General features: G+C 36.2%; 1 protein-coding gene across 1 annotated transcript; it reads right to left on the bottom strand.

Moving 5' to 3' along the window:
* Nucleotides 1-434: 434 nt before the first annotated feature.
* Nucleotides 435-1,349, bottom strand: LOC135072784 (uncharacterized). Its single transcript, XM_063966821.1, has one exon. It carries the CDS (start codon nucleotides 1,347-1,349, stop codon nucleotides 435-437), a length of 915 nt encoding a protein of 304 aa, XP_063822891.1.
* Between the last annotated feature and the right edge of the window lie 6,832 nt (nucleotides 1,350-8,181).

The following is an 8,181-nucleotide window of genomic DNA, read 5'->3' as shown; positions in this document are numbered from 1 at the left end:
TTTATTAAAATTAATGTGACTGTTAAGATCCTGTAGGTCACATTTTACTGAGGGTGCAATAGTAATATCATCAAGTTCCTTTAAGTTATTAAAATTGTTCATCATGTATGAAGTTGTAGAAGCCGCGGTCGTCGAACTGAAGTAGAAAGTTTGTAATTAAGAAGTGCAGGAGGTATGCTCATATAAAGGATGTTATAAGTTTGGTACGATATAGTAGCGTAAATAAAAGTGAGTTTTTGTGTGTGTGAGAGTATATTATGTGTTTGTGTATGAGTAATGAGTATATTATGTATGGTGTGTGTATGTGAGTATTTAGTTTTATAGTTTATGATCAGATTAAAAAACGGTGTGAGTTTGTAAAGTGTTAACAGTGAGATTATTAATACAAAATTACATAAGTAATAGAGACCTTTAAATTTACTTACTAAGGCTAGTCATTTAATTTGGAAAAGTTGTTTGATTTGAGCTTCGCTCGTTATGGTAATTATTGGGGAATTCTCATCTCTTCTAACGTATACATTTCCGTAGGCGGTCCAGCAGAAAGTGAACGTCGTTGATTTCACAAGGTCCCGCGCTAGAAAATACAAGCGTGAGGCCTTTGGGGTCAATTGCTCCGAGACAAATATGGGGGTCTCTTCTTGTGTGACGAATCCAAGGTGTTTCGCCCGAAGTTTGGTTTTGTTGCGGATGTTATAGGTCTTGCAGCTCTGTAGTAATTCACTCTTCAGGGTAGTGGACGTTGTTTCAACAACAATAGGGGTATTAACTACATTGTCTTTTTTGCCACGTACTCTGTAGATGTCGGCCACGTCGGATTTGGTAAGGGCAGCGCCCACTGAGGAGGACAAGCAGGTCACCATCTTGATTAAGTCTTCTTTTGTTTCTTTCTCTTTCTTCGGCACATTCTTAATTTCAAAATTAGCTTTTCTTGAGTGTTTTAGCATGTTTTCGATTTTGTCCTCGAGGGCCGTGATGTGTTTGGCGTCCTCCTTTTTTTGTAGTTCTAAGGTTTCAATTCTTTTTTGTAGTTCTAGATTTTGTCTGGACAGGAATTCAATCGAGCTTTCTATCTTTATGTTAGTGTCCTGGATTTGTTTTAGAGTGGGATTGATCTTTTCGAATTCCTGCCGCTGGGTAGCAAGAAGTGTTGCGAACATTTCCCTCATTTCTTCTCTAAGTGCAGAAATGTCGTTATTCCCGGGCTCGTGCTGAGTGTCCGTGTGCATTGGAGGGCTGTGGTCTTCCTTTCTCTTCTTAGCAGCACGGTTGGAGACGTAGTTCGGTGGGGTTATATTTAAATCGCGCGGAGGCGATACATTTAAGTTTGATTCGGATAATGACTTATTCATTTCGTATGTTTGTTCACTGTTTTACGTAAGACGTGTTAGCAGGACGTGGATTGGGTCTAATTATTAGGTTGATAAGGTTGATTTTGGCGCACAATGTTCACTTAAGTCAGATGCCGCACAAGCCGTCCGTAGCACAACACGTAGCATACAGTCCGTAGTACCAGATCCGTAGCGCGCAATCACTGTTTCGTAGCGCCTCGTAGCAAACACGTTGAGATGGTGGGTGGGACCGCGCGCCGTGACGTATCGGACTGAGCGAGTCGAAAAATGGCAACTCACTCTGTCGCACTTGAGGTACGCGGGGGACGAGGTAGCCGCTGCTGTCGCACGGATCGGAATTTTTGTTGAGTATTTGCAGATGGTTTCAAACAAGATTAGAATCTATAAACTGTTATGTAAGGAATATTTTAGTTGCACAAAATTTTTGTATTTTTTAATAAAAACTGCGACGCGTCTGCTCGCGCCAAGGCCCGAGAGCGAAGAGATTTTTGTTTTATTAGCTCAGTAAAGAACCCTTTATACAGTGTGAGTCACGTTAAAGTGTACATATGAAAATAGATGAAACTAGACCTATTTTTATCGACAAAAAAGAGGTCAAAAAATTTTTGAGATTTTTTTTTAATTTTTTATATAATTTTTTTTCTTCCAATTACTTATTGTAAAGAAAACGTAATAACTTTAAAACTAAGCGGTATATCCTGATAAAATAAAAACAGTAATAATGCTAAATAACAGGCAATACTAAAAAAATACCTAAAATACACAAAAAAGGCCAACAAATAATAAAAAATGATACTTTTTGAAAAAAATCTGCTTTTAAATTCGTGTTTTTTTGGTTATTTGATAAATTTCTCCAAAAAATGCCCCTATAACCAGTAGTTTTTATTACTTTGTATTATTCTCTATCGTATTAGCTTCGTAAAACCAAAAATCGCATGTCTCTATCCCTATCACAACGTTTGCAATGATCGTTTGAACTAAGCCTCTCCGGGCGCGCCATTCAACGCTTCGTTAACAACGAAACTGAAAATGGCTCTAGATTTGTAATTTTGATAAAGACAAGTTAGATTTCAAGTAAAAACAAAAGATTTCGAAGTAAAATAAGCATTTTAGTTAAAATTAAAATTGTCCCTACCTGTAGAGGAGAATAATGTTGTGGTAGGCCTTTGTTCAAACTATCATAGCAAATGTTGTGATAGGGATAGAGACATGCAATTTTTGGTTTTACAAAGGTAATACGATAGAAAATAATACAAAACAATAAAAACCACCTATTATAGGGGCATTTTTTGGCGAAATTTATCAAATAACCAAAAAAACACGAATTTTTAAGCAGATTTTTTTCAAAAAGTATCATTTTTTATTATTTGTTGGCATTTTTTGTGTATTTTATGTATTTTTTTAGTATTGCCTGTTATTTAGCATTATTACTGTTTTTATTTTATCAGGATATACCGCTTAGTTTAAAAGTTATTACGTTTTCTTTACAATAAGTAATTGGAAGAAAAAAAATTCTATAAAAAATTAAAAAAAAATCTCAAAATTTTTTTTACCTCTTTTTTGTCGATAAAAATAGGTCTAGTTTCATCTATTTTCATATGTACACTTTAACGTGACTCACACTGTATATAGACAGTAATTAAAATTAAGATTACTTGTACAATTTCCTGAAAAATGATCGATGAAATGTGGGTCAATATGACCCGGGGTCATCGTCTTTGCAATTATTTTCACGTCATTGGCGCCGGGTTAAGTAGTCAAAACTATAAGTCACTAGTCGTCGTAATTTACAATGTCAATTCAATATTAAAAATTTAAAAATAGTAATTAAAATGTCATAATAAAAATACTTATTATTATTTTAGTTTGTGTCAATATCATAATTTCAAATTTAAAGTTTATCTGTCATAAATTCATTAACACTATAATAGCGATGTTGCCGCAATCAAGGTACTTACAGCAAAACCATTCGCAAGTATTTTTTTTTTAATTTAGCAGTGCAGCTAAACGCCTGAAAAAAGTGGTGTGTATGATGTAAGTATTTAGTATGGCTTTTCTACAAAATTACAAGCTGTACCTAATCCTGCATTATTTCTAAAGTCAAGTTAAGTTGATTTGATTTGACTATTTTATTTGTCGCACAAATATAGTAAGGCGGGATGACCACGAAGGTCATAAATTGGTTCTATTACTCTCCACTCAGTACTCAAAAGTGCCAGTTAGACTGAGGATAAGCTTGTCAAGAAAAAGATAAGAAAATTCATACTATAATTAAATTATGGGACTTTGACCGCTTTATGCACGTTACCGCGGGTAAAGCCGCAGGTTCTAGTTGGAAATTAAACAGAGTTCTTGGAATAATGGAAATGGAAAATGTACTAACTAATATTATTATTACGTAATTAATTGTCAAATTTTCAACTTAAACACCAAACATAATTTCAGTTGAAATGTTATTTCCAAGTTGTATATTTTATACAATAGAAATTACCTAGTTAATTTTTGTGAAGCAGTAAAATATTTCAATTTCAAACATCAGAATAAAGTGTTGTAAATAAATGTTATCTATGTATTAAATTTCATATAACATCCCGTTTGCAGTGTCCGTTTGCAAAAAACCGATCCGTTTGAATATGTAATTCAAATTTCAATCACTCATATTGTAGTTCCTATCAATATCGTCATTACAAAAGGCAGTTTGTAAATTTTAAGCCGGGTCCAGACGAGTGTAATGTGTAATGAAATGTACCGTGTAATGTAATGGAAATTGTATGGGCAGCACTTTACATGTAATGCTCGTAGTGCCGTCCACACGTAGAATTCGTGTTACATTACACGGTTGATTACATTACACATTACACCCGGCTTTACATTTATCAATGTGTCGTATAATAATGCAATTAAGTCTTTCGTGCATCCTATAATGTAAGCTTGTTGGTGATCTAAACAAATAAATATTATGTCATCTTTATATAATTATTATTATCATGAGCCGTGATAATTACGGGTACATTTTCATTTTTGTTCTTAAGATTCACCTCCTAGACAGCAAGCCCTATAAAAACTACAGTAAACCAGTCAAAATAGAAGTAACATCACGTTGAAATCCTACTCCGATTCAACATCTCTCGCCTCAAATTCATATAGGACCAATAAGCCTAGGCGCATACCACCGATTTTTAGTAGACCGATAGTTGGGCCCAATTCTAATTTGTATGAAGAATCAATCGGTGTAAGCGCACTTCCATACATGCCTATACTGATTAACTGCCCGACTAAACTATCGGCCGATAAAAAATCGGTGGTCTGCGCCTAGGCTAACAGTTGTTTTTTTTTTATCCACATCCAGGGAGCTCTTGACCTGTATCTCACCTGATGGTAAGTGACGATCAGGCCGAAGGTCGAAGCGAGCTTCACCCGAAATCCTCAACCAGGGAGGAACTGGCTATCTTACCTCTAACTGCCGGAACACAATAATGCTGTTAACATTGTTGTTATGGCGACAGATTTAGGTAAGATGGTGGTAGCTAGCCAGGCGGACTTAGAATAAGCCCTACCACCAACCAAACCAAACAGAAAAATCTGCCCCCACTGGGAATTGAACCCGAGACATCTGCGTCTGAAGCTGAAGGTGGTCTTACCACTAGACCACCGAGGCGGTTATTCCCATCTATCTCTGCCGGTGTTAATTCAAATGTGCTGTCGAAGGCGCTTGAGCCATGTAGCTTGAGCCGAAGCTTGAGCCGGCGGGAGGCGTGAATGGGAACTGGCAGCGGCTTTACAAAGCCTCACTTGTTTCAGACGGTCTAGGATACGGCTTGGCTGAATGTTATGAATATTTTGCGAGGTCTTAAGACCTCGGGTTTAAACCCATTGTGGTACAGTCAACAAAAATGTTTGTTGCAAAATTACACTTTTGCCAACTACAAGAACAACCTTAGGCTGGGTTGCACCATCTTACTATAACTTTGGTTCTCCTGCGGACCTCCTCATTTCTGATTTGATCTATATCTAACTTTAACAAACGTCAAAAATCTGTCAAACTCCATATAAAATCACCGGTTATCGTTATTGTTACGGTTAAAATATAGTGGTGCAACTCAGCCTTAAGGTTTAACTTTACGTAGTGTTGTCTTATTTGCAATAGTTGAATACGTTTTATCTACAAGTATTAACCCATATCAATATTTTTGTCAACTTTGATTGATTTTTGTCTTGAGATATTGATTTACGGTTTGTATGAGTTGCCTAGTTCAATCCTTATTCAAATCCCTAATTAAGGCATGATTCTTAGGCTGAGTTGCACCACCTAATTTTATCAGTAACTTTAACGATAACCGGTATTTTTTCTATGGAGTTTGACAGATTTTTGACGTTTGTTAAAGTTAAAGGAAGATGGTGCAAGCCAGCCTAAATATCCTTTATAGGTGCACAACGTCATCATGTTTTCGGGAAGTTGTTATATCGGCTCAAGGTCACTTTTGTGTAATATTTTTACGTTGAATTAATTTTAGCTATGACAATCATAGGGTTAGCAAATCTGCGACCCACTGGCTTGGAGCCAGGCCAGCCGCGCCGCTCAATACCCAGCTTGGCGGTGCCCAAACAACTTGGGGGGATACTTTACACGTCAATTTAACTAGTTCGGGATTAGTGGCGAGGGATACAAGGCGCATACGTGTTAGCAGACTGAATGCACAGACATTATTCATGGAGGAACGTGCAATCGTTCACTGTGGAAAACACCGTAGAGAAAAGGCTTGTTCCCCCGGCAAACCAATTTTGCATCATCCAGTAATTCAGGATCTAGCAAAACACACATCGTCGTACACACATAATACGGAAAACTTCTTACTGTCTACAGTTCGATTTTTTCAACTTGTTTTTAGGGTTCCGTACCTCAAAAGGAAAAAACGGAACCCTTATAGGATCACTTTGTTGTCCGTCCGTCCTTCTGTCAAGACCCTTTATCTCAAGAACGCGTGAACGTATCAAGCTGAAATTCACATGAAATACTCAGGTCTATTGTCCCTTTAAGCTGTGAAAATATCAAACTTCTAAGCCAAGCCAATCAAAAGATACAGCCGATTATGTCGATATTTTCAACAAATTTTCGACACTCGCAAAGGAATCAAAACCTACAGGATACTTCCCGTAAACTCAGAATCTTGAAATTTGGCATAAAGCATTGTCATATAATGCAAATATAGGAAAAATTGCGAAAATTAAATTTTTTTAGTTATATAATATAATAAAAATATTTTAATAAAATGAAACTTATTACCTTATTTCTCACGAACGAATAAAGGTATCAAATTGAAATTTATACCAAATACCTAGATCTATTGTCCCTTTAAGAAGTAAAAAAATCAAACTTCTAAGTTAACGCGATCAAAAGATACAGCAGTTTATACCGACACCTTAGACGAATTTCCGTCACACGCTAGGGAATCAAAACCTACAAGGTACTTCCTGTGAACTCAGAATCTTGAAATTCGGCACGAAGCAACGTTATATAGTACAGATAAAGGAAAAATTGCGAAAATGATAAATTTGAAGTTATATAAAATTTAAAATATTATTTTTGCTTACATGACATAAAATATTTTTTTAATAATTATAAACTTACTACCTACCCTTTTTCACATGAACGCGTAGAGATATTAAAGTTGAAATTCATATCAAACACTTCTTAAATCTAATTGCCTCTAAACTGTGAGAAATTCTAAATCAACGCAAAAATTCAAAACGCTGAGGTAGGTACCTACCTATAATGCAAATATAGGAAAAATAAATAAATAAAAAATAATCATACCGCATATTTTTTTTTTATAAAACTCCGGACTTTGACGTAATTTTGGTTTAAGTGAAATGAATGGTGTCCATTGGCATAGCTACAGGTTTTACCTTAGAATACTTGTTTTATATTTGTAGATAGTTACCCTGCCTAAAAAAAACCCTAGCTACGCCAAAGCTAGCGTTATTTGATAAGGATCAGATATAAACACAAAATAATCTTGCGTGCATACCAATGTTATTTATACCATTTTGCAAGGGGAAAGGGATTTGTGGTTAGCCCTGACTACTTAAGGACAGGAAAAAATCAAATGATACCGCGAGCTAACTACGAACAGCGCCATCTATTAACAACCGTGCGAACTACGTAGTGTCGTTGCTCGGTGATAGGTGTTGCTGATTGCAGCTCATTGTTACAATACTTTTTATTAAAATCGGATTTTATTCCGGAGGTTTTACAATTTCTTACTACTTTCGCAAATCATTACAAATGAAGAAAGGAATTTACGGTGTGGTACCCTCAATGTACAATTAGATTTCGAGCGATACCACTTTTGGGCATTCTCCTTTTAAGTAGTTACATTCCCCATTGTAATGTTATGAATTTCATTTTGCAATAAAAATACCATAGTTATGACTCGATTGTCGTAATGAACGAACTTTGTAAACCTTGCAGGTTTGTACGGAACCCTCGGTGCGCGAGTCCGACTCGCACTTGGCCGGTTTTTTTATAATAATGTCTACAAGTACAATAAAGGTACCTCATCATCATCATCATCATTTCAGCCACAGGACGTCCACTGCTGAACATAGGCCTCCCCCAATGACTTCCACATCGCACGGTTGGTAGCGGCCTGCATCCAGCGCCTTCCTGCTACCTTTAAGGTACCTACCTAACATTTAAGCAAAGCAAAAAAGTTTTAAGGTGAGTATAGCCTAGAGCATTTTCTCGAGCATTTCTATGTAATGTAAAGTTCTTACGAATGGTATAATACAGGTAAATGTACCACGTTTGATTCGTGGAAGGGTGAACACT

The sequence above is a fragment of the Ostrinia nubilalis genome, chromosome 6 (genome assembly GCF_963855985.1).
Source record: "Ostrinia nubilalis chromosome 6, ilOstNubi1.1, whole genome shotgun sequence".
Classification (NCBI taxonomy): Eukaryota; Metazoa; Arthropoda; class Insecta; order Lepidoptera; family Crambidae; genus Ostrinia; species Ostrinia nubilalis.
Note: the sequence above shows the minus strand (reverse complement) of the source record. Positions and strands in the feature narration are given on the sequence as shown.

What these genes read in the sequence shown, in the direction of transcription:
- LOC135072784 (XM_063966821.1), bottom strand. Translation starts at nt 1,349, where the DNA reads ATGAATAAGTCATTATCCGAATCAAACTTAAATGTATCGCCTCCGCGC.